A 25,745-nucleotide genomic window follows, 5' to 3' on the forward strand; every position below is an offset into this window, starting at 1 on the left:
ATACATATTTTATATGTGTATACCAAATTTGCTGTCCAGCTGGAAGGACATGACTTGATTTCTTGACCAAAGAGGATTTCATCAAGGCAAATATAACCTCTTTCCTGCTCCGTACACTGGCTTCTTATCAACTAAGTAATTTTGAGTTTCAGTCCTTATTTTTCTGATGATCTAGGCCTGTACCTTGAATGTCTGAAACAACAGCAGCCAGCGTTTTGTCTACAGTGGGCTGCACAGGCTTTTAAGGGATTCATCAAAGGTTGGTGAACCTTTGGTTGGATTCTCTTTCCATGTCACCGCCATGATCTGCTGGTACCTCCTAGGATCAGCTACTAGACGACTAAACACAGTTTCCATTCCTGTGCCTTTTACATAACAGACTGGCATCCAGCCTTGTGGCAGGATATACACGCCGCCTCCATGCCGTGACCTCCTGTGCCACCCATATTCCCATCACGTGGCAGGCATGCATCTGCGACGCTGGCATTTACTGCACTGGTGCAGCGACCTGCTTCCCGTTACTCAAGGGGTATGTGCTGCAGTGCTCTCAGGAAACAGCCTGGCAGGAATGAGGCTACTCAAACCCTGCTCTTATCACCTCTTGAGAGAGATGAAAGCAAGCACAGTGGCCAGATTAGTTGTTTGTTCAGCTTGGATTTTTGTCTGTGACCCACTGATTGAGAACTTGTGTGGCGTCCTGCAAGAAGAACAGGGGAGCGAGATGCTCTGTGTGGCCAACGAATTTGAAGGCAAGGCCCCAAGGTACTGTTTGCTGGGTGGCTTGGGTCAGAGATGACCCTTTCTATGGAGGCAAGGAAAGAGATGAAGTCCTGAATGAGCGTGTTTCTGAGACTGATAGCTTGATTGTTAAAATCTCCCAGGACAAAGTAGTCTGTCTGATACTGTGGTTAGCGAGGCTTTAGTGAAAACTTTTTTTTTTTTCTCTTCATAACACTTTGAAGTACAAAATGACTTTGAAATCTGCATGAAATCATACAGAGCTTTGGCTTCTGTAGTTGCAGAAACGAGTTCTATGAATCTGCCTTGCCAGGATTTCTCCTGGATTTGGTACCTGATAAGGAAGTGGATGCTACAGTGCATGCCATTTTGTACCCTTTTAGTGGTTTGTGAGGTAAGGAGCAGTTTTGGTTCAGGTCAGCTAGTTCAGAACCAGTCATTTTACTTCCGTAGTGTTTGAAATAACTTCTTGAAAGTTATTAGTTTGAAATAACTAATTGAAATAATTTCTTTTTTGTTATAATAGCGTTTGATAAAGAATCTTAAATTTCAATTTCTATAGTTTCGTATTTCTGGTTTTAGACACACGTTGTACACTGTTACGGCCTTGCTATTCTTGGACCAGGGCAAAAGTTCTGTAGTAACCTGTAGAAAGTCTGCGGTCAGTTGCTAGACATTTTTTACAAAGTGTACCTCTATATTTTGTGTCTCATACTGCCATCTAAGGGCCACGTAGGCTGAGAAGATGGCTGAAGGTTCTTCAGTGCCTTTCTTTCTCCTTACTGCCCTTCCCTTTGGGATGTCAGCAATTCATGGATGAGGGAGGGTGGGCAGGGAATGACAGCAGTCCTTTGATGCAATATATTGTTTCACCTAAGAGGATAGAGGAATCTTCCAGGTAAGTGAGAAATTAGAATAAATCTGAGTTGTAGTCTTTTAGGAAAGTGCAATTGCAGTGAGTTTGTGTAAAAGCTAGCAAATAAGAAAGCGCAACTACAGGATTTGAGACTACTCTTGAAACAAGTTAAGGAGTGCAGTGCTTAGAGTCCTGAAGAGTTCCAGCTGAAACTCTTAGCAGTGAGGGAGTGTGCAGTTCAGATTCTTAAAGGTACCAATGTCCTTGAATCCTACTGATTTAAGGATTAGTGCTTTATAATAGAATTTGCTTATTAGGATTTTCCCTAAAAAGGTACAAAATCACATGAATCAGTTTCTTCTGTTTTCTAATTTCACTGTTTTTGCATTGCTGGGTGTTTTTATTTTCCTGGACTAAGGGAAAATGGGCAAAAACGTGGTGTTACTTTAATGGTATGTGATCTTAAATAACATGAACATCATTTAAATATTTTGGGGTTTAAGCATTCAAAATTTTATCATGAAAACTTTTCTTTCCAGGATAAAAATGGAATTATTTTTTTTTAATCTGCAAACAGTACTTGTATAGGCTTAAATCTATAGCTGCTTTCTCACACAGATGTTTTGAATGACAAATATGGTAAAGAATTAGTGGCACAAGCCAAACATTTCAGTATTTGTCAACATAGTACTGTTGGCATTGACTGACAAAAGTAGTTCTTGTAATGAGGACCCCTTTGAGCACAACTTTATTTTGCAATGTATGAGTTGTTTTTCAGGCTAGTTTCCAGCAAACCTTGTGTAATAGAGAAGGTAATTAATCTTGCATGTTACTTTGACAGGCTCATGCAAGCAAAGACCTGGAAGAGCAGTTGCGATCTGTGTCCAGTGTGGATGAACTCATGACAGTACTTTACCCAGAATACTGGAAAATGTTCAAATGTCAATTGAGGAAAGGAGGTTGGCAACACAACAGGGAACGCTCCAGCTTTGACACAAGATCAGATGATTCACTGAAATTTGCCGCAGCACACTATAATGCAGAGATCCTGAAAAGTAAGTACAGGACACAAAACACGTTCTAACACACAATAAATTAAAATCCAAAGGCTTGTCAGTTGTGTCAAAAATATTTTAAAAGCTAAGCATCATCAGTAAACCACCCTTAGCAGTTTGATTTGATGTAATGGCTATAAAATAAAATCTTTGATAGTCAACCTTCCATAAGGAAATAAATTGCTCCACAGCCGTATTTTTGGTACGCCCATTGTAAGAAAGGTATAGACTGCTTTCTCAGGGCAGTTGATACAGGAAGTTAATTGGCTGTCTTCAGGTATAAGGAATCCTGCTTTGTAGCGGCTGTAACGATTTTGCAGAAAGCAAAGAGGGCACTAATAGTTGGCTTCATTGAACCGTTCCTGCTCATTTTCTGCGATTACGTCACTGCTGGTAATGCTTTCTTCGCTTACGTGTTACTGCTTTAGGAGGCCAAATAATCCACTTGTAGCTTTTTCCTGTTACAAGAGGGCAGTTGTCATGATGTTATGCTCAAACCAGAAAAAAACAGCTTTCAAACAAATATGTCAATACCCCTTAGTCTTTCAGGTGGCCTGATTAAAAATACAATTTGCTTACAGTTTAAGCAAGTGCTTGCAGGCAGAGAAACACAGGATTTATAGCAGGAGGCGTATTTTTTTGACATGATACTGGAAATCATGTACCTTAATGGAGACTTTTAAGGTACACATTAGGTGAAATTTCCATTTTTGCTGAATAGCCTACCAAAAACTGGCTCCAAGAGAGAATAAAGGGGCCTGTACTGCTGCAAGTCTCATGGCTGTTTCATGTAAGATTGTATTTGCCAAAAGGCTGTATAACACGATGTAAAACGTTTGCCTAAATTTGCGTGGATAATCTGGGCACAAATATCACCTTTCAGATTAAATCATATGGTGCATATACTTGCTAAATAATAACCTTTTGCTTTAAATTATACTCTGGGAGTTAACAAAGTAAACACATACTCAAATGAATTTCACGTTAAGTATGTAGGCATCGCATTTAATGTTTTTAATATATAGTATCCAAGTGAAGTACTGTGTGGGACCAGTTAAAATTAACTTGCAGAGATGTGCAGTACTTCTTTAGACTTCACTCAAGGTGAGACTCACCCTAGGCATAGGAGAAAGGATAGGTACAGCTTTAGCTGTGAATGCCGTAAGGTCTGCCCAACCTTGTTATGTTCCCTCTTAGCTCTGCTGTGACTTTTCTTCTGCTCCATGACAATATGTCACATCCCTATGAAGAAGAAAATTTAGGTAGAAGTTAACACAGAGAGATGTGTATTTCACTGAGTAAAAGGTGTGACTCTAGCAATGCATATTCTGGTTCTGAACTTAAAAAAAAAAAGTCCTACTAATTTACTGCAGGAGAGTATTGTTTTTAAACAGTTACTTTATAACACATGAAATTCCCTATAACTTGGCAGGTATTGATACTGAATGGAGAAAAACTCAGTGCATGCCACGTGAAGTGTGTGTGGATGTGGGAAAAGAGTTTGGAGCAACTACAAACACCTTCTTTAAACCCCCATGTGTATCCATCTACAGATGTGGAGGTTGCTGCAATAGTGAAGGACTCCAGTGTATGAATATCAGCACAAATTACATCAGCAAGACAGTAAGTTCTCACTCTTATTACGGTCCAAGTGCTCCTTGCAAATCCATTTATGATCATGCATATTTTAAACCTTCTTATTGCTACTGTGAGGAAGGAAAAAAGTCAATTCCAGAATACATAGGAAAAACAGCTGAAGAGACTACTGCCTGGAAGAAAATGTTTAACACTCTTTTCCGCCAAATATATATATTTTTTTTTTTCTTTTTTTTAAGGAAAAAAAAAATTATGATGTCCTGTTCTCACTTTTGAGATTATCCATGAAACTTAATTCTATCCTTTTTTTTGCATCTACCATTTGCCTGCTGTATGAGGCAAGCACTCTCTGGAAAACTAGCCTCTAATTTTATTTGTGAAGACTTCTAGGATGTGTGCAGACAGGATACAGGTTGCAAATAAAGCCTTTTAGGAACTGAACTTTACTGTATTAAGAGATATTAGTATAATGTACCTATTTGTTTTGTTTTAATGCATCTTCCTCAGGTGTACGTGTGGTTTTTATTCTTCAAGTTCAGGGCTAGTGATCAGTTAGGAGTATGCAGAGATTATGCTTTGAGCCTGTGAGCTGCCTTTAAAGGAAAAGCATACATGCATTATTCTATTTTAAGTAGCTATAACAATTATCACATTATCTTACAACAACATTTCCCTCAAAAATCATGTAAAAGTAGTCATGCTTCAAAATGTTTGCTAGGGTATTTTCCTTTTGTTACAGTATTTGGTAGTTTTTTTGTTGGTTGTGGGCTTTTTCGCTTTTTACCTCATCTTTCTGATACTTTGAAGAAAACTAATTTTAGTGTAAATGAGGCTTTCTTTTTCAGCTAGATTCATCTAGCTGAAGATGCAGTACATATTTATAAGGAAGATACGCAACTGCAAAGTCAACTGTAAAATTGTAGCCCATGGAGATGTCATTCCTTTATCATGAAACTTCTTAGTGCTCTGAGCCTTCTTGAGAGAGGATTAGGAAAAGGGGGGACATAAAGAAAACAGAAAAAAACTCTTTTTTTTTTTTTAATATATTTTCTGTACTCATTTCTCACCAGATCTGTCTGTCTGAAATGGTATATTCCACCAAGAATTTTCAATCCTAAGTATGAGCTAGTGGTAGACAGCCACAAAGCACAGGAATAATGTAACTCAAATAGCTTAAACGAGGAAAACTACAATACTGATTTTGTTCAAGCCCATAGTTATTCCCACAAACATCTGTCCTAATTCCAGTTGCTTGAAAGAAGCAAATATAATTTTCATGTTATAAACCAAGACATACAACCTTTTTTTTTTTTTTCACGTATTTATAAAGTTTAGCTTACTTGAATAAAGGATGATCTAGTTACAGAGAGAGTTGTTGCATTTAGCACAGATTTTCTGGTCTCTGAGCACCATGTCAGTTTGGGGTAGATAACCCCTTTCTGTTCATCTTTCTGTTCATATCTATTGAGTGAAGTAATTTTTTTTTTGCCTAGTAGAAAATGTTTATACTAGTTCTGAGTTTCTTTTTTAAGTTCTTGATGTCATTGGTGATGATACGATATAGGAGTAGTTAAAGATTTGAGAGACTCTGAAAAGGAAAATGTTAAAGGACTTACCAGAAAGAAGTAAGGGGCAATAGCATTGTTTTGTTTTCTTAGCTATTCTGTAAAAGCAAGCAATTTAATCTCTGAGTTTTCTATCTTGCTTCTGCTTTCCAGTTTTATCTGGTCCTTGACAGAATGCAGTTTTAAAAAAACCCTTAAAAAGGAAGAGAGCTATAGCTATATCTCTTCATCTGTCATCATCTCAAATCTTTTTAAAGTTATGTGACCACAGCTTACCCTATATCAGATGAGAATTAGGAAGAGAAAAGTATTGGATTCAAGACCCTTCTGTGGAATTCAGGTACCCTACACACCTATTTTCACTACTGTTTTCCTTTTATTTCCTGAATGAAATGAGAACAAATGGTTAGTAACCAGGCATCTTCTGTTTTTTCCTAAGTCACCATTTTTGTAGCTTTATTTTTGGTGCATAAACTACATAAGATAAGCTTCATACTGTTCACCCTGCAGAAAAAGTGCTTAATGGGAAATTAACTTTTCAGCTGGAGGTCTTACTGTGAGGGCAAGCTCTAGCATTGGTTCCGGACATTAAAATCTAAAGAAAGTTGATATCAGCTTTCATCAAAATTAATTAAAAAGAAAAGAGCTAAGCATAGAAATTATTTTTATGGGGAGCAAATCATTAATTGCCAGGAGAATGGACTAGGTCAGATGTTCCCAGATTGGCTTGTGGAACACTGTGGTGGTCCAGAGAGAGGTCAGTAGCTCTCTAGTTTGGGCTGTGTTCCTCTTTTCTAACTACTTAACTTTATTAAGAGAAAAATAGAAGAGTATTCTGCTTTGCTTTTAATACCATTTTTTCCACAAAAACTGTTTCTGTAGTTTCTAAGGGGTGTTTATACAATCATGACTGGGATATGAGACAGTTTCTTAATTAAGATGTGGTACAAGGTCTATGAAAACATTTGTGGATCCCCTAGGCTAATTCATAAAATGCAGTAGATCTTTTTCTTCTCCTTTATCCATGACACTGCAATAGCCCAACTTCGTACGTGGTGGCTTGTCTGATAAATATCTATGGGGAAGATGGTTGGTTGTTTTTTGGTTTTGTGGTGTGGTTGTGCTGGTTTTTTTCTCTAATTTGTTATTAATCAAATAGCTGTTCTCTGTTTCCATGACACAAGTAATTCAACAGCAGTTACAAAAATTGGAACTACCTGGTGCAGCAACAGCCTGTCCCTCAGCTGTACTTTTTTATGCCCCGCCTGTAGGTACTTGCTTATAGGTTGAAGGGAAGCAGTGAGCAGAAGTCAAAGAGCCATCTCATTCCATTCTTCCTCTTGGCTGGCAGGATGGACACGTTTTTTGGCTTCTTTCAGATCATTTGATGTAAAGGTCCTAAATCTTCTTGTTTCATCGTTACAGTAATAGTCCCTCAAGGGAAAACATCTTTCTAAGCAGTTTGAAATTAGATTTAGAGGAGCTTTTCTCACAGGAAACAAGCTAACAGCTTGAAATTGTTTGCCATATTTGAGAAGTACATGATGCTCCTTTACACAATTTGGAGATGCATATGTTGCAAGAATTTTCAGTTGTTTTGAACTTTACCATTTATGCCTTTTCCCATGCATTTTTCTGTTAGACTGATGATTGTAATGATATAGTAGGTACTATTAATAGTGGGAGATATATCAGTATAAATGCCAAATGGTTTTTGTTAAAATTTCGGGGGGGGGGGGGGGGGGGGGGTAAAATATAAAAAGATAGAACAAGGAACCCAAGCATATTAAACAGATCTGAAATGTATTCTATCAGATAAGTTACATGTTGTTGTATCACACATAAGCCTTGAAATACATTTTTTTTCAAAAAAGTTAGATAATAAATAATGATGATGTACCATTTTTCAAATAGCTTATTTTCATTCTTTCCACTATAGAGATGTTTAGAGTTTTAAAATCAGTCTTATATCCTTAGTTTGAAAATCTCTCTAGACACTGTGTGCTCTGTTACACTGGTTATATTTGGCCAGCCTTACTGACACTTTAGGAAGTGCAGAGATCACAAGTGATGGAAACTGAGTCAGTCAATTTAAGGGAAACTTACCAAAATAAACCACAGTCCATCAGAAGAACATAGTGTCGTTAATGTAAATCTGGGAAAAAAGTAATACATAAATCCTAAATTTGAAAAGTATCTAGAATGATAAGCCTCCCTCATCCTGATAAGAAAATAAGAGGTTTGATTATTTTATATTTCAGAAGTCAGTGATCATCATAATAATTTCATGTGTGCTGATACAATGGATATTGGCACATATAATGATAGTGCTGAATAAATTAATTTAGCTACTGAAGCAAAGAAATACTTTGTATAGAAATCAACAGTTTTTCTGGAAAGTATGGCATGAAGTCCTTCTAGTCTAAAGAAGGAGCTATCAATTCAGTGAATCAAAAATACATGCCTTCCTAAGGATCAGCAAGGAGCAATATACAGGAAATTTTTTTTACAGGAATTCTGATAACGCTTTTGGACAAGAATTCAGATTCCTGTCTGCTGTTAGATTTTTTTTTTTTTTAAAAGGTTAAAATCCTGCTGAGCTCTAGCTTGTGGACCAGTCTCTGGTCCCACCCTTGTTTCTGTTCTCCACTCCAGCTCTATAAATGGCTAAAGGAAGAGCACTGCCAGTGTGGGAACTGAAAAGAGCCTACTGCAGGGTGGTCTGCGGGATCACGCAGCTCTGGCCTGGAAGCTCTTGCAAGGATGGCTAAAGAAATAACAAGGTTGGGAAAAAGGGGGACTGTTGCACTTGGCATCACAATGATTGCAGGTTGCGGAGTGCCAATGGCCAAGTCTGGTTGGGTAGAGCAATTCAGAGACACCTTTGCCTGGTGTCCTCTTGCTGTGCTTCTCACCTGAGAAGTACAGTACAGTACAGAGCATATGCACTGATCTTCAAGGATTTAAAAAATTGATGTGTAAAAGAATGGAAATCCAGGAAAAAAATTGTAGTTGCACACATATTGTAAAAGTGATCTAATTATCCACTTACTTTTGTATTGGTCTCAAAAGTTCTTTAATTATGTACCTGTCTGTACTGGGATGCAGAAAATACAAGCATAAGAAGCTGACGTTTGGGTCTGTAGGATATGCTGCCTTTTAATTTTGGCTGGTGCAGTGGAACGAAGGTTAAGTATTAAGCCTAAAATACACCTTATTACAGATTGTGTAATCCAAATGTATGAAGAAAAATGACCTTCTTTCATTTTTGAAGATGAATGTTTCAAGTTTGGCTAGGTTGAAAGACAGATACAAAATCATCTTGATAATGGTCAGTGGGACAGAAAATACATATCCTTAAAAATAAAATAAAAAAAATGTCCTGCAACCAAAACTTTTTTTAAAAATCCATATAGTACCAACGACTGTCATGGTTTTAGCACAAAATTTCTATTTAAGCCATTTACTGTACAAGGCTCTTGAATTTTTCCATGACACAGAAAAATGGGGAAAAAAGATTTATAGTCACACATAGTCTTGTTCAATGGTAAGCAGCTGTAGTTTAAGCAGCCTAATATTAAGGTTATCCAACATACTCCATGATAAACTCTATTGTCATTCTCAGCCTAACTTTGCTATTCTTTAACAACAGAGATTGAAATTTTCTCTGCCAGATACCTGACTCAGCTTGATGTCTTCTTTTTACTTTTTAGTTCTTTGCTTTAAAACTTCAGCAAAAGTGGTGGTTCTGCTTTTTCTCAGACCAGAGTGAGAGAGAAGTGTATATGGCTTCATCGTTAAAACAAAAATTGGGATTTTTTTTTTTTCTCTGAAAAAAAATTTCATGTTCCCTTATTTTAGGTAAAGGATATGACACTTGTTTGTTTATATTAAGAATGTGTGTTTTGTTATCTTTGAGACAGTCTGCATACTTTTAAGTGTTAAAAAAAAAAGACCGAGGAAGCAAATTGAATTGTTGGGAGACTTGGATATATTTGTCACTAGAACACTTCATAACTTGGAGCTGAACAAAAATCTGATGCAGTTTCAGATCTAGGCACCTAAATCCCATCTTCTAGGGAGAGCCTGTCATTGATCCACCCTCCTTTATCATGTTGGGAAGGAAGGAACCTGCTTGATGCAAAAGTAGCTGGGACAAGATGCGTGTGTGCCAGAATGCTAAAAGTTATGCTAAGGAGCCCAAAAAGAGGGAAGGGAAGTCAAGCTTGTAGGCTGGCTGGATGAAAGGGAAACTTTGGCTGGGCTGAAATGAGGGGAGGTTGGCATGGAGAATTGTCATATTGGGTGAAGACATAAGGAGACAAGGGCTGAACACAGTGCTTTGAAAAGAAATATTAGAAATAGGGAGAAATGGAAGACCTGCAAGCTGGGTTTCTGTGACAAAACAGCCTTAGGCTGGCTGAAAGGCACGTTAAGTTCTTGTGAAATGCATTAACTATATAAGTTTTTCAACTGTTCTTCAGTTACATAGAGCTTTCATTAGTATGTGTTATACACTGAGATTAATAGTATGTTACTGACTTATGTTTATGATATTAGCTCATATGGAAGAGGTTAGGACAGAGCTTTGACTGTAATTTGGCGGGGGGGTGTTGTTTTGTTATACATAATACTCTTTAGCTATGCTATCACATTTTGCTTTGGTAGTTGTTTTCCACTGGTTTCCTGACCTCAATGCTGTGTTGGTAGCACAAATGTACAGGACAGCATAGGCAAGTTGAGTCTAATTTTTTCTTTTAACTTTTGAGTATTTGCCTCTAACGCTAGCAATGCTCATTTGATGTACTTTAATTTGCTGTTTAATATACTATAATTACTAACATTTTTCTCAAAACTGCAAGCAATAGAAGCTCTCTACTGTAAAAACTGCCCTAATCCCTACTACTATCAGATCTCATGTTCTCCTGGGGACTGAAGCTCGTTCTTTGCAGTTTTTGGTCCTGAATGTCTGTCTTTAGGCCTTGGCCCTTGAACAGACCTGAAGGAAATGTCTTTTCCCTGTTGCCTGTAGCATGAATTAGTCCAATTTTTACTATGATTTGAAGTTGGGAAGGGAGAGAAGATTTGGGTCTCTAAGAATACAGTAAAACCAATCCTTTAATGAATGAGGGACCAGACAGAAATATGAGCCATCTGATCTCCAAGAAGAGGTACCTATATGGGCAATGTGGGTACCAGCAATGGTACCCACAACCAGCAATGCTGGTAGAAAAGAAGGGAGTCAAGAACTAGCCTCGTACACAGATGTTATGGTTCATTTCTCATAGAAATATCCTTTCTAGATATTGACATTTGGCTGTTAAATGTTGCCAAACGTGCCCTGTAGTGACAACAGATGTTGAGCTTATTGTTCTGTTGGATGAAGAAGATGAGCAAGTAATAAATTAGAGATGCTAACAAAACCAGAAAGCATTCCAGAAGGTCAGATCTTACCTAATTTGAAATGATTTATTAAGATAATAATTCAAACCCAGCTTATGTATATTGAGAGTTTATTCACTTATACTCAAATAGGTTCATTGGATTTAGAGATGCTGCTATCACAGCTGAGAGCAGAATGTAGATTTTCTTTAGAATGGATTCTGTTTCAAAATGCCAGAGATTATTTAAACAGGGTTATTCTGAGTATTAAATACATTTTCTGTAAAAGACTGCTTTTCAAGAATTTATTTCTTGTGAAATCTATTCTTGATATATTATCATTCTCAGAAGAAAAGAATAAATATCTCCTTTTTCAGTATGCATCAGAATATAGCATCCTAGTGGCATGTGCAGACAAATAAAAAGTGTAGGAAGAACAAATCAATAATTCCAACCCCAGTATTTCACTTCCATCATTTCCAGTAAGGAAAGCAGATCTGGTTTACATTCTTTTTCAAAATGCTAGTTCATGTATCATTTTAAGCACTTTCCAAAAGTGAGGACTAGAAATGTAAGAACTAACATAATATAATATCATATAATCTCTAACATAAATAGTTGGCTTTGGTTTTTTAGTTTATGTATAAACAGTAGCTACCAGTGGGTGATGTAAAATACATTGCTATTAAGAGAATTTAGTTGAACAAACTGAAGGTAATTCAATGAGGTCAAGGAAGCTAGTCTACCTTTACATTGTTTAACTAGGCTTTTTTTGCATTGCACCACTGAAGTGTTGGTGGGAATAGTTGTTAGCAATATTCACCTCTAAACTGATACCTTTCGCAGTTTAAATGGAAGGATAAATGTAGATTAAGAGAATTCATGTTCACCATCATTTCCGCTCACAATTGGTACGTCTCAGGTGTTTTAGTGAAACTTCTCTCAATCTACTACTGAGGCCGAACGGGAGGACAGTTGCGCCAACAGGGACCTCTTTCAGGTGGTTTGGGATTGTAGCAATAGTCCTACACTGCCATCTCCAGCGCTCTGGAGTCTGCTACGCTTTGCAGTATGGCAAATCGATCTACTCCAAGAACAGAGGAAGGAGAGAATGTGCCCTTTTTTCTAGTCAGCTGCAGTTTGGTCCGTGCAAAGAATCACACTTCTCTTCAGTTACTAAGTTTTGTCAGTTCTCCCCATAGTGGGTTTTTACTTCAGCTTCGGAAAAGCAAGTTCATACTGTCATAAGAGAGCAGAGAAAACAGAAGATTCTCTTTACATGTGTAATATTGTAATTAAGTCCATACTCTTTGTTCTGTCCCTCAATTCATATATGTGTTTTAGGAATCAGTTTTCTTACAAGATATTTAATACAGTAAAGGCTTTCACATCTGTAGATTCCTAGCTGTCCAGATTTTCAGAGGTCCCAACAGTTGTGCTGGCCTTCTGAAAGCACAACTTGTTTAAAAAAAGATACAAGTCTTGCATATGTAGGTGAGTTTTGCCGTCTGTTTAAAGATCAGTATTTAAAAAGCAGACACCCAAAGAACTCAGCATATATTTTCTCAAATTCATACTGTATGCAGAAATGAAAGCTATTTTTCATAAACATGGTCCTTTCTGTCTCTTTATCTACACCACCACCTTCCTCCTCTGCAATTTCCTAGTGAGATTGTGCATTGTAACAAAACCTATGATGGCCTTCAAGCAGGTGGATATTTTAAAAAGAAATGAATAAGTACATAAAGCTATTTTCATATAAAATATTAGTATGAAAATGATAGCTCTGTGTTATGATTATTGCTCTTTTTGGATGAGACATCTTGGTAAGAATGCCTTTTCTGATTAATTTAAAGGAACTTTTATAATAGATAAGGGTAAAGGAGCCAATATTGGTTTGGAAGCCAAAAGGATTATAAGTATAATAAAACGTTGATTAGAAAGTCTGTTTCCAGAACTCTGCGCTGAACTTAGTGAAAACCCTGGAAGTGTGTCTGGTGATAATTATGTTTGAGAACAGCAGACACTGATTTAGGCATTCATTTTATTGATACCAAACTTTAAACTAGACATGTACTTGTGCCCTTATCTTATTAATGACTCAAGACCAAAATTTTAAGAAGTGTTATTTATTTTGCAGCTGGAGCAAGAATCCAAATGTTAATGTGCTTTGGCTAGAAGTCTCTCTAACAAGAGAAACTCTTTCCATGGTAGCTCCCTAGATGGATAGTTTTTTCATCAGTATTTGGAAGATGCAGGAAACTATTTTCTGTTTTGATTTTCCTTCTGAAAAGGTAAACACTATACCAGTTTGCCTTTTTAGATTCTAGTGGGGAAAAACCCACATTTAAAACTAATATAAGGGATGCAGTACTTTTTGCAGCAAAAATAATAGCATTGTAATCTTCCATAACAGAATAAAATGCAAATATACTACTTCTGCCGTTTCAGTTCTTAACATTGGGGGTGTCATCATACTTTTTTAAAGATCCAGTCACTAAATAATGCCAAAATTTGTTTTGTAAAATAGATAATACCTATCAGAGTTGATGATGCTTTCTTTATACCGTTTAGGTTTTAAGTTGCACAGTTTAGGTATATCAACAGTATGAGCTTTATTGTCGGCTACACAAGTGCCCTTTTACCTTGTGGGTACTTGGTGAATACATCCCACACTGCTGCACCTGCATGCTTGTCGGTACCCAGGCTCACTTGCATACTTCAGTGCAAGGTCCTGTTTTCAGGACCTCCTGTAGATGTCCTTCGTATTTTGAATCATTTAAAATTACCAGTATTTTCATTACATTACAATATGGCATATAGGCAGCATGCAAAAGTTATTGATTATAAAAAAACATTGCAAATAGATTTCAGCTAAAAATTAAAGTCTTGTTATACAGTCTCATCAGCTGAAATGGGAATAATAACCAATGACCGTGTTTTTAAAGGCAGTAAAGTCCCCAGAAGATGCAGAAATATTCTTACATATATTTGGAAAAGTGACTAAACACCTAAAAGGCAGCAGTGCACTATTATCCTATTAAAAATACTACAAAAAAATAGTTTTCAAGACTTTGACCTAAAGTATTTGTCCTAACTTTTCAGGAGACTATTGAGATTTGAGTCTTACAGTGAAACCTTCTTAACTTGATAAAGTGCATGTCCTGAATTGAATACTGAAATAAGTCTCACTGTTTGTCTGTTATCACATGTTCAGTTTTTCCACAAGGTATCGCTCAAGTTATCCTCTTCTACCAGTTGAACTACATTTCCCACTAAAATTAGGATTTTATTCATTCACATACATGATTATTTTATTAATAGTGAATGTTTCTTAATATCCTGAAAAAAAATTAATGCATTCCATTAGGGTAACCATATAATTTGCATTGATACAAATACAGGAAAGTAAAAAATACAGTATGCTGTGGTTCAAAACTTGTTCATCCAAAAATGTTTTGATCTAAGTCCAATATACTGCTGCTTAACACAAGCTCTTCTAATTGTGCAACTGATGTCTTAGGTTGTAGCTTACTCCCTTTTTAAATTATTCGTGTTTTCCAACTTTTTGAAGCACTTTCCAAATGTTACATTTTAGATTTTTTTAAAAGGCTGCCAATTTGAAGTAATTTCCTCTAGAAAAATGAGTTCTTTGTACATTTTCCTCTTTTAACAATGTTAGTTTAAATGTTGTAGTAAGCAAACAGGCACGTAACAGGGTTTAGCACTAAAAATGTTGTCATAACATGGCTATTGTATTCATTTTGCACATAATGATTATTTAGAGTTATAACTGAATATGTCACTGTATGATGGTAGAGAACAAAACCCCAAACTTAAAATCCTTATAGCTTTTTTTGGATGTCCTTATATTATTTTTAGTTGTCCTGTTACTGATCTATAAAAAAAGTTCTTTGCTTTGCCTTCCCTTTTATAGTTGTTTGAGATCACAGTGCCTCTCTCTCATGGCCCCAAACCTGTAACCGTCAGTTTTGCCAATCACACGTCCTGCCGATGCATGTCGAAGTTGGATGTTTACAGACAAGTTCATTCTATCATAAGACGTTCCTTGCCAGCAACACAAACTCAGTAAGTATGAGTCTTGTCTCTCCTTTCACATTATGAGTAAGCCTGTATAATTAGATTTAAAATATTGCTGGAAGCTTTCACAATTAAGATAGGTAAACTTACACACAGTAGTAGTAGTAGGAGTAGCAGAATGCATTTTGTAAAGGAGCTAATATTGTTTTATGTGGAGAGAATGTTACTAAAGTTACTAGCACGGTACCTTTTTACCCAATGGATAAACTGGGGCTGTTGTAATTACCATTGCAAGAGTTTATTCTAGCTGGGAAACAGCCACCTATAGCTACAGGGAAGTAAGCGTACAGATATAAGACTTTGACCAGCACTCAACAGGTAGCTGGCTGTCCAGTGAGTAAGGAATCATGCTTCAACAAAGGTAAGACAGAGTAGTACTAGATCAGAATATATACAGGCCTTCTCTACTGTTAAGTACTGTCTTTAAGTTTAAAATCTATGGCTTTTTACAAGAAAATAAATTTAAAAACAAAAAAAACACAACAAAACAAAAAACCAACCAAGCTGAGTGCTTCTAGATTCTAGAAAGGAAAGATATTTACGTGTTCCTGGTGAGTGCCCGGATGCTTTTCAGAATCTCTCTGTAGTTTTTTTAATTTGTACTCATGTTCTCAATTTAATTTCAAATTATTTTTCCTTAACATTTTTATTTATAGGTTTGAATGCTAGTGAAACTGTTGTAAAGTCAAAACTTGGAAATGTACTTTCTTGTCACAGTGGCAGATCTGCATGTGTGCATGTATTTATGTACATGCTCATTTTAACAGAAATACAGTAATGACTTTCTTATGTATTACTGAAAAGAAAAACCTAAGAGTATAATCTCTGGTTTTAGGGTAGTAACAGTTGGAATCTAATAAGAATTCAAGGCTGGATTATGCCACAATGCACAGGCACATGTTAGAAAGAAGAGAGAAATGACATGTCATAGATAGAATACAAACAGTCGATCTTTTTTTATATAAAATATATTTTCTGCACAACTTTATCCTGATAATTAAAGTCTAGGTCTTTGCCTGTTCTCCCGCTTTTTTGGTTGGGTTTTTTTTTTTTTTCCTTCTAAAAAGTAGTAGCTACTTCTACATACTTGCGGAGCTGAGGCATGTCAGTTCATGTTAACCAGTGTTTCAAGAATACCTCCTGGAGTAATGGTATTTTAAGTTGTACCCTTCTCTGTTTATATAGAATGTCATCAAGATGTGCAACAGAAAATTGTCACTCTGTTTTAGAAGTTTAGCGATTTGGGGTGGGGGGGAGCAGAGGGGCCTTCAGTATACATAGTTCAGATCCAAGTCTCTGTGATAACCTTTTTTTCCCATGGTCTGTAGGTAGGCGCTTACAGAGCTGATAAGCATATTTTAGATGTGGTTTGGATGTATGTTGTACACATTAAATGTTTCCCCTTCTTGTGCATTATCTGTCCTGACACTGACAGGTAACAAGTTAGCATGCTGACTTTTTTTTTTTTTTTAATTTTTTTTTTAAGTTGAGTTGACAATGATTTGGAAAGAGGTAGTGAAATTTTCTGCAAAGTTGTTTTGCCTCTGACTTTTTTTTTTCCTAGCCTTCCTGAACTTTCCTAAAATGTTACAATAAGTCATTTTAAAATTTCAGCCATATCCCCAGTAATTTTCTATACTAGCAACCAGAGTAGAATTTGTAAACAAGCAGTTCCAATTCCTTTTGCTGGGTGTCTCCAGCCCTGATGCTGAAATACATATCATTCTCTTCAAGTTCTGATAACTTGGGTTTTGAATCAACACTGTCTTTTAATGGGTTCACGTGTGCTTGGTGTTTTCTTCATACTGTCACCCTGGCTTCCTTCTGTAGTTAGTTTTAAACATGGCTAGAGCCAGGCTGCTCCAGGTGTGAGTTGTTGTTTGGTGGTTTTTTTTTTTTAAACAGAATATAATAATACATCTGTAAATTATCCATACTATTTCTCAAGCAGAATCAGGAGGCGGCCAAAAGGCGTATGTGCCAAGTGAAGGAGCAAGAGTGAGATCATTAGCAGAATGAAATCAGGAAACGCCAGCTTGATAAAACATGAGGCGATGCAGGGTGATGTTAAACTACAGCAGTCTTTACAAGCAGAGAGTCATTTAATGTGGTGAAGGGGAGTGGTACACTTGAATGATGATCACAGAAGAATGTCCCAGCACCTGCATTTTTGAATGCATGAGTAATGGTGCTCAGGGGAATTAAAAGTGCTTAAAATGTGTAATGTATGTGCTGTCTTAACAGATGAGGATTTTAGAAATACTACAGAAACAATGAATAAATGACACAGCCTGGATGCATGAAGTTAGGCATGACTTGTTAAAAGTTGTAATGTTACCTGTGGCAATAAAGAAATTGAAAGCAAGGAAGATCAAATAATACACAAATATTTTATCTATCTGTGGTGTACCTACTAGTTAAGTTCAGTCATCCTTTAAAAGGAGACCAATTGCTGTTAGGATTTTTTGCTTTCTTTGCTTACCACTACCTTGGCTGCAAAACTCTAGCAGGTAAAGAGCATTAAACTGTTAAATTGTTTATTGTCTTTCATTTCTAAAGTGAAGAGGCATCACTGCTGAAGTCCAAATCTTTAGATTCGAGAAAGCTGTCCAGGATTTGAGTGGCTGATGAGAAAGAGTCAGTTAATGTCACATAACTTTCACATAAAGGGAAAAGGAATCTGATAATCTAATTTTGTTCTAGAAATTGGTTTGGTCTACAGCATTCATTCAGAAACTATTATCAGCTGTCTTTTGATGTCTATATGTGTGAAAACATTTTTGTACTGCAAAAAACAATGTAGAAAATTATGCCTGTTGCCACCTACAACATATTTGGTATGCAACTGTTTTTTTTATATTTGTCTATTTTCTATATGAGGCGTACATTCAAGGGTTAGATCTGTTTCCAAACTACATTAGGAAAGTAAAAATATCAGTTTCTAGAAGTTGGAGCTAAAACTTGAAATGTGAGAAGGTATCTTCAACCAACGGGGAGAAACTTAATTAGTAACAGATTTGACAAGAGTTAAAAATAAGATTATGAATGAGCTGAATCTCTTTGAAAGGTCGTTTGTAATGGAGGGAAACAAAAGCAATTAGCACCTAAAATCGATTTTTTTTCTTTCTTGAGTTCTTACAGTAGTAAATCAACAGTATATTTCATTCCACAGGTGTCATGTGGCAAACAAGACCTGTCCAAAAAATCATATCTGGAATAATCAAATTTGCAGATGTTTGGCACAGCATGATTTTGGTTTCTCTTCTCACCTTGGAGATTCTGGTAAGAAGTTTTGCTTAAACAATTAAATGTAGTTCCATGTTTTGATTTATCTAAAGGAGAAATTAAAAATATGAAAAGCAAATAGTTGAATCTTTTTCTTTATTGATACTATTACTGGTTGTTGCCTGTCTTTTGACATATGTTTGTTCTTAAAACACCTTAAAATGTATGAATTCGATACCGTTTCTTCCCTTAAAAATATGGGATGGGTAGAGACAAAATTTTGATAATTCTGCAACTTCTCTGCTGTATTTCTAGACACATCTGAAGGATTCCATATTTGTGGACCAAACAAGGAGTTGGATGAAGAAACCTGTCAATGTGTCTGCAAAGGAGGCATGCGGCCCTCAAGCTGTGGACCTCACAAAGAATTAGACAGATCATCATGTCAGTGCATGTGCAAAAACAAACTTCTCCCCACTTCCTGTGGGCCCAACAAGGAATTTGATGAAGATAAGTGCCAGTGTGTATGTAAAAAGACCTGTCCTAAACATCAGCCACTAAACCCTGCAAAATGCATCTGTGAATGTATAGAATCTCCCAATAAATGCTTCTTAAAAGGAAAAAGGTTCCATCACCAGACATGCAGGTAAAAACTCATTCTTGTTGGATTGCTTTGTAACCTCAAGTAAACAGTAAGCCTCTCTTCAATTCAGTTTTATCTTCTATGATTTTTACCACCTCTAAGAGGAAACTACTAGGCAGAAAGAGTATTTTAAAGCATATTTATTTTCTTTTACTCTTACTACTACTTCATGTGATTTATTTTTTTCTCTTTTGATGAAAATGAGGTGTAAGTTCAAGCTCCTTGTTTTTTTATGCTACTCAAAATCCCACTCTATTTTTCCCAAGAACCAAATATTGCAATTCAAATAACTCAAATGTTTATAATTAGATTTCAGGAATTAATTCTGGAGGATACCATCATTGATTTTCGCTTCCTACATTTTTGCATATTCTTCATTTCACTCAACTGATACTAAAGATTTATGAGTGCATAAAAATCTTAAAGCTCTGGGTGGTTTCTGTGAAAAGTAGACATATATCACTATAAAACAGACCGCCCACATTCATCATTTAAAATGAGATTTGGTTAGGAATAAAACTCTGCAATTTCTTTATATATCACAGGAGCTTTTCCTTCCATGACTTCTACACCCATAGTGGTAGCAGTCTAGTCATAAAAATGCAAACAACTTCAGGTTCTGAGAAACAAACTATTATTTCTGCTTTGTATATTTTGTGAGGAAAGTTTTCCTGTAAAGTGAATTTGTTAAAACAGGAAGAATCCCATTTGGAACAGAAAGATCACTTATTTATTAATATATGGCAATTATTTCTATTATATTAATGACAAATAACAATTCCAGAAATGTTCAGGCACTGGAAATGGAAAATAGAAAATTGGTAATTCATTGCTTATCAAAAGTAAACCTTATGTATATTTTAATATAACATGTAATTAGTTCGCATAAATATATTGCCATATATATACACACACATTACTTCATCTTGAATAAAGAACAAATGTCTAATATTAGGAATGAGACCTGTGTTCAAGTCTCTAAAGTTAATAATAACTGACATTACCTATTTTCCTATGTTTGGCCTTTTGAGTGGAATAGGAGAGTTGTTATAATCATAAAAAATAATTTCTTCTCTATTGTTCAGTTTTTATTTCAATTTTATGTTTGCAGGGGAAAAAAACCCAACCTTATTACATGAGCTTTAGCACATTACAAAGCCTTAGCACTGCACACTCAAGTGTGCAGTTCCAGCAGTGCTATACATATAAACGCTGTGTGTTTTTAAAAGAACATTCACAACTGGAAAAGTCAGGCATTTAAAAAGCAAAGAAATGGCATCAGATATCTATTATGGCACCTCTATTAATTTAAAGACTTAGTATTTGAAGGAGGAAATTAAGCTCAGCTTTTCTCTGTGTTGTTGTGGTTGAATGTGATAAAGAGTTTGAATCCCTTTCTCACTTCCAAGGACAATGTGATATAGGATGCTTTTAGCTGTTTCTCTTTTCTAAGCAGTTCATCTTTGTGTGGAGAAAGAGAGAAAGATTTTTATATGGTGTTACTCTATAGCTCTACAACCAATAGCCCTGTAGATAGTCAAGGAAAATAGAAGATGCCATCTCTCCTCCTTCTTAAGAAAGCACTTAGCATAGGTTTCTCACATTTTTGGTGTGTCCACAAGCTTTCTGTAAAAGGAATATAAACCCTGCAACATCCTGTTTGTCGTTTGAAAGAAAGATCCCTTGCTGTTATGAGACCACGTAAATAGAGATACCACTCTATAGCTTTGTGCAAGATGCCTGAGACCTAGACGTGAGCAGACCCCTGTAGCTGTGTCCTAGACAGCTCCCCATGCAGGCAGACAGTCCTTGTAGGTTTTGGTTTTGAAGCACCTGCATTTTTATGCACTGTACCTAAAATGCTTCTGCCTCTAACGTTAGACCCTGCTCCAGAGGACAGGAATAAAAAGTCATTTAGAAAGAACAGGACAGGAAGAAAAAAGAAAAGGAAAAAAAAAACCCAAACACACACCATAATGCATACTGGCTTTTAAGGTGATTATGCTGTTACCACCACTAAAAGTAGCATTCCTACTTCAGTTTCATCTGTGCAGATGTTAGACTTTCCAAAATCTCAAACCTGAGCATTTGGTAGGAAAAATCACAATTACTGACCATAAAGAGAAGGTTGCCACTGTCTCGCCTGCACTATACATATTGGCTGCACATCTATCTTAGCTCCAACATGCTCAGATTGTCCTCATCAAAACAGACATCTGTCACATGAAAGCACTCCATAAACAACAGTCAGCCTAAATCTTTTGAAAGACCTGGTCTATTGTTCAGCAGTTTCCTAAGGAAACCCCATTTATATAGTAACAATGACTCTACTACTATTCACCCTGTGCTATCACCTCAAAAATTTATTTTGGTCAGTTTTGGTAGGGCCAGATAAGTAGGCACCTCAGCTGCAAAGCATTTTAGAGGAGGAGAGGGGCTTTCTTGCTCTGTTGAAATGCCCCAAATAAGGATAAGACTGCAGTAACCTGACCTTGACTGCTGCTAGACACACACTCACATGGGAGAGATGCTTTATAGTGCTGTCGGCTGTAAGTGAAGTTGAAGTTCACAGTTCACTAGGAGGCACGAATCCTAAACAAAGTGAACTCCTCATATTTAATGATTACGTGACTGCTTTTCATTTTGTGCAACATGTCATAGGTGGGTGAAAGAGTTTGGCTTTGTCTCTTTTTTTTTTTTCCCCTCATCTTTCTCTTATTTCATTCTGTGGTCATTCAGTACATGAAATAGTCTAACTTTCATGGCAGAGACCAGCAAAAAGGCAAGTGAGTTCAGTATTTCATCCATTGCATATCTGTGGAACACCTTTTTCCCGGAACAAACCTACTGCTGGTTGCCCATTTGCTCAGAGTATTAGATCCTTTGGCAAACGTGCAAGACAGCTTTCTTTCTCAAGTGACACTGTGATTTTTGTTGCTTTTTACCATTGTTTCCAAACTTTATTGGGCAAAAGATCAGTAGGGCTTTGAGAGATTCCCATGAGCTGTTACACTGATCTCAAATATATTAAGTGGCATAAAATAATGTTACTCCCTTAACTACAGAGACCACACTGGTGAACTAATCTATGATTAATGACATTGAAAACACTGAACAAGATGTGACTAGTTAATAAATGTCATGTTTGCAGTCTTCCTCATTCCTTATTGTTTTCCTCATAACCAGGTTCATTGGTTGAACTAGCTGGCTTGAATTAATATAACTGTAATCCAGACCTCATATCATAAACAAATTATTGCAAAGTAGCAACTTGGTATCCAAAACAAGCATGCAACTTTTTAACTTATCTGCAACAATAATAAGAGTAGCCCCAAGCCTGAAACAAGAATTGCCTAGGGAAGAGGATAGTGACATTGCCTTAATATAGTGTACTGTAGTGTCTTTCAACTGAAGTAAGTATGAATTATAGTAATAGATCATAATATCAGTGTTTCACAAACAGGCACACATTATTTAAATACAAGTTTTAAGTATAAGTGTGTTGAAATTCGAAACATATATTTTGTCTTTTGACTCATTGCCAGCATCTGAAAAAAAACCCAGACTTGTACTTTGTCTCCATTATATACCAGAAAGTATTTAGCATTGTTATTGTAAGGTTATTTTAGGTCAAGTTCTTGTTTTAATAGAAAAAATAAAATAGGAAAAGGAAGAGTTCAGGGACAACTACAGATATTATCATTGTATAAGTTCTATTTTTCAGTCAAGGAATCTGTGAAGAAAAATTCTGCTGCTGCTTAGGTAGATGTGATGTGTTGTTTACCGCTCTATTTCTGTTAAACTTATTTTAATCAAATAGGGACTATTTCTGTTCTTTTTCCTTTAACATTTATCATAAACATGCAGGCTCTGATCTTACTTCAGAATGCACATAGATGCAATATGAAGTGTAGATCTATCCCCGCTGGCTTCAGAGAGCGGCTATAGGAGTTTGCAACCTGAAAGGAAGTATGTTCTCATTTTCAAGATCAGAGTCACAGTGTAACATACGTAGACAAATCTCTCTCAGGCTTTATTGCATTAGTGAAAAAGGTGAGAAACAGTCCTGAGTAAGAAGGTGGTAGATTTGATTATCACCTGATTCTGGATTGCCACCTCAAACTGGCAGCATGCAGTAGGTCATAACAAGCCAATTTGAGTACAGAAAAATATTACTGTATTTTCAAAATTAAATTTTAAAAAGTACTACTCAAGATTAGAATGCGACTACAGCCAGGCAATATGTTAAAATATTTATGAGTAGCTGTTGCAATAGAATGATTTCTCTTCAATAGCATTCGTTATTCTTTCATTGTCTTTTGTGAAAAATAGTCCAATTAAAAGTAGTTGCAAGAACAGAAACAGAAGTTAAAAGATACGTATTTGTAGGAATTAAATATCCCATCGAGAAATGGCAATCTAAATGCACACAGATTTCTACTCCAGGTTAATATAAATGATCATGTTATATTAATGCCCACTTTTTTTCATTTCTTTAGTTGTTACAGACCGCCGTGTACAGTCAGAACGAAACGCTGTGATGCTGGACTTTATTTTAGTGAAGAAGTGTGCCGCTGTGTACCCACATATTGGAAAAGACCACTTATGAATTAGTGAAGAGAGCACTACTTGCTGTTTTGGTGTACATTTTTCCATTAGAACAAAAGAACAACAGAAACTTTGCTAATATTTGGAATTAAATGTTCACCAGAGACCCTGTGGGGCTTTCAGAGACAGACGCATTGTGCTTTTCTCAAGATGCGGAAAGCAAATGTAGGAAATAACTGGGGTTCATGTTTTGTAAAGAACTCAATAAGGACTTATTTTCTGCCAATGACCAAACAGCCTAGTTTCTCCTTCTTGTGATTTTTTTTTTTTAAGAGATAATGACTATATAATTTATTTCCACTAAAACCATTGTGCAGCATTTCTGTTTATAGCAGTAACAATTGTTAAAGCTCACTGTGATCAATATTTTTATATCATGCAAAGTATGTTTAAAATAAAATGGAAATTGTATTATATAATGGTGAGAATGTTTAATCATCTGCCTAAAGAAAGGAACTACAATTCAGCTTTATTATCAGAGTTCTTAAAAGGGGGAAAGGCGATTAAGAGAAAGCACTTTTATGAAAGGAAGGCTACAGACATTTTCGAATACCTGTTGTATATGACATTTGAAATAGAAAAAGTTGTACTTAGTGTTTCATGATACAGTGATATTTCTGTCTCTAGAACGAAACTAGCAAAGCAAGTACAATTAATAACTAATGAAAACATTGGAGATCCTGTACATTGCCCAAGGATAAGGACTACATTTAAAGGACAGCAGCAACTACTCACATTCCAATATATTCACCTTTCTTCTAGAATTCCTAAAGAATAATATAAAATAATATCTATTGAAGGTTATTAGTAGGAAAGTAGAAATGCCAACTATGCTTTTTATTTAGTATTACAGGCTATATTGTAAAATTTACAACTACATAATTCAGAATGCTTTGATGCACTTTTACTCTTTCGTATAGTCAATCAGATATCTTGGTCAAAAATGTATATGTGTGCAAAAATACTTTGAAGGAAAATAATACATTTTACATTCCAATGGGGACATGAAAGGACTTCCACCAGTCGGGTATGGATTGACATCATCTCTACACAAAAAATGGTCAGGACTTCTCTTTATTAAAGAGAATGAGAAATCAAACACCTACAACTCTGAAAAGAGGTAAGATTTTTAACTTGCATGGGAAGAGCAATCTGCATAGAACAATCTAGTCAAAATTAAAATGTTTCAGAAGTTGGAAGGAAGTTGTTAAATTATGGAAACTTTATTGGGTGCAGAAGTGGAACAAGCAAAGCTGCAAAGCAAGATTTTTGTGACAGGAGTGGGCAGATCTGCAAAAATAATTTTAGATGTCATTATTCTGAAGTGCTTGTTCTAAGCAGCTGTTCTTAAAAGCATTATTAATTAAGTAGTATTATTTCTGATTATTTCCAATAAAGTTGGTGATGGGGATTTGCTTTTCTAAATTCTTGAATATTTAGATATCAGAGTTCCTAAAACTGAGTAAAAGGTACTTTTAATTTCTCAGCCCCCATCATGAGTTGAGACAGTCTAACAAGTAGGCAGGATGAGAGGCAGTTTGAGAGTTCACACTTTCCACTGTATTGTCTATGTCCTCAATGTTCTTCCTAAGAGACCAGCTATTTATTTTCCAAATAGGATAATAGGAGGAAGTTTAGGCATACGAATACTGAGGAATGTCTTCATTACTATATTGCCTCAGCAGTCAGATGCAAGTAGAACTCCAGATGATTTAACACTGAAATACAACTTTATGCTAATATAACAACCCACAATTCCCATCGGTTGGATTAGCAGTCATGTAAATCAACAGTGTCTAAACTGGCAATGTCAATCTAATAGCAAGAGGTTAATAGTCAAAACTTCATTCAGTATTACTAGAGATCCAGGCATCCACTTCTGTATGTCAGCTGCTTGAAGGAAGCATAAAATACCTTAAGAAATCAATTAAAGAGCAAACTTTAATGAAGACTTGCAAAAACAAGCTGTAGGTGAA

At 36.0% G+C, this 25,745-nt stretch overlaps 1 protein-coding gene across 1 annotated transcript; it reads left to right on the forward strand.

Annotated features, from left to right (window-relative positions):
• The first annotated feature begins 466 nt into the window (after window positions 1-466).
• On the forward strand, window positions 467-23,775 carry VEGFC (vascular endothelial growth factor C). The gene is made up of 8 exons (XM_009330729.1): window positions 467-762; window positions 1,321-1,399; window positions 2,436-2,649; window positions 4,082-4,272; window positions 15,130-15,281; window positions 18,466-18,575; window positions 18,834-19,164; window positions 23,661-23,775. The coding sequence occupies exons 1-8, from the start codon at window positions 467-469 to the stop codon at window positions 23,773-23,775; spliced, it is 1,488 nt and encodes a 495-aa protein (XP_009329004.1).
• Window positions 23,776-25,745: the final 1,970 nt, after the last annotated feature.

This window comes from Pygoscelis adeliae, unplaced genomic scaffold (genome assembly GCF_000699105.1).
Source record: "Pygoscelis adeliae isolate BGI_AS28 unplaced genomic scaffold, ASM69910v1 Scaffold167, whole genome shotgun sequence".
Classification (NCBI taxonomy): domain Eukaryota; kingdom Metazoa; phylum Chordata; class Aves; order Sphenisciformes; family Spheniscidae; genus Pygoscelis; species Pygoscelis adeliae.